Below are 1,736 nucleotides of genomic sequence, written 5' to 3' on the forward strand. Positions count from 1 at the left end.
TTAGCTTGTCCCGGTAATGATGTCCTTACTGAAGAAATAAAATATTCATTAAATAAGTTAGACATTTTTTCATGATCAGAAACAAGAAGTCCATTTCCTGAGATTTGTGAATTGTTATTTAATGTTTTATTGTTACTTTCACCTGTCACTGACTTATAATATTTTTGGATTCTTACTGGCTGAAATAATTAGATTTTTAAAATATTGTTGTTTGTCTTTGCGTAATTCAGCAACACATTTCTTTCAGGTGAGACGGTGAACATGGTGGTTACCTGCTGCCACCTGTGCTGAACACTGCTGTCCCGCACCGTGAACGTATACTTCCTGATCTGTTCCAGCAGGCCCTGGTACAGAACACTGGCTGAGCTGTAGTTCCCCAGCAGAGCGTACTCCCGGGCCAGCTTCATGTTCTCGGTGATCTCCCTCAGACTCATGCTGCAGTCAGAAAACAACACGTTACAGTTCAGATCAGGAGCTGCTCTTTGGTGTGCTCATGTCCTCTGACGTCACAATAACAACCTGTGAACTTTACTGCACCTGCACACAGTCAGTCAGCTTTACATACTAAAGGTTTTTATTAAAAAGCTGCCATAAACTCTGTTTTTCTCCTCATCTTAATTTAACACCAAATGGTCAAACTTAAAGTGAGTAAACAATGCAGCCTAAGTCTAAAATGTTGTTGGATTTCTAATGAGAGATTGTTTCTCTCCATGGACGATTTCACAGATACTGTCAGCACCACCTGAAGCATGGCTCAGTGGTTTGTGGGGTTGTTTGGGGACAAACAAAAGAAAACAAAGGAACAGGTTATAAATGTCTAAAGTTTTGATTGGTGCGTGTATTAAAGTGTTTATTTTGGTTCATGAGGTACCAACTTCTAATCAGAAAAACAGGGTTCCTACAGTTTAAGGCAAGTTAAATTTAAGACTTTTTAATGCCAAGTGAAATTAAATTTAACACTAATTTCACAAAAAACACAAATTACTAAAAAAATAAAACTGTGGTAGAAACTCATAAATGAAGTATTTTTGGTTGAATTATTCAAATATTGCTGATAGACCAATTGTTTATATCCACATCTAACTGCTAGTTTGTCAAATATAGCAAAAAAAAAAAACACTCATCAGTCAGTTTTAAACTTCATTTAATTTCTGATAGTTCTCTAACGACCCAAAGTTTGTTGTTTTCTGACCCACAGTGGGGTCTGAACCCTGACTTGCTGTAGATGAAGCCTTAAAGTTCCTGTGACATCAAATGTTTGTAAGAAATATGAATGTATTTTTGTAAAGACAACATTATTATCATATTAGAAAATAAATGTCACATTTCTCAGATGGACGGTTGTTGAGATGTTTGCAGGTGAAACAACAGGAAGTGATGTCAAAGAGGAACATCTGAATGGGAATATTTAAATAAATAAATGTTACCAATTATTTTAATATTTGATACAAATTAGTCATCCTACTTACAATGTGTTCACATTTTTAAGACTTATGAATATTGATTTAAGACATTTTAAGGCTAATTAAGGCCTTATTTTTGGATCGATGAATTCAAGGACTTTTAAGAGTTTTTAAGGATCTGCAGGAACCCTGGAAAAACGACAAACTTGTCCAGAACCTTTACCTGCTCAAATGTTGGGATTATTGACTAAAATAACAAACTGGACATGGAGAACAGAGGTAAGGTTATACTGTTGAGCACTAATATAATGTAATAATTACTATAGTATGGGA

The 1,736-nt window shown here is 35.2% G+C and overlaps 1 protein-coding gene across 1 annotated transcript in view; it reads right to left on the reverse strand.

Moving 5' to 3' along the window:
* The window catches only part of katna1 (katanin p60 (ATPase containing) subunit A 1), a 31,172-nt gene that overhangs the window by 27,629 nt on the left and 1,807 nt on the right, over positions 1 to 1,736 (reverse strand). Inside the window, exon 2 of the mRNA XM_014029135.1 lies at positions 273 to 435. Coding sequence (XP_013884589.1) covers positions 273 to 434 — 162 coding nt within the window. The 5' untranslated portion in view covers position 435. The remainder of the gene's footprint in view (positions 1 to 272; positions 436 to 1,736) is intronic.

This window comes from Austrofundulus limnaeus, unplaced genomic scaffold (genome assembly GCF_001266775.1).
Source record: "Austrofundulus limnaeus strain Quisiro unplaced genomic scaffold, Austrofundulus_limnaeus-1.0 Scaffold859, whole genome shotgun sequence".
NCBI classification, from domain to species: domain Eukaryota; kingdom Metazoa; phylum Chordata; class Actinopteri; order Cyprinodontiformes; family Rivulidae; genus Austrofundulus; species Austrofundulus limnaeus.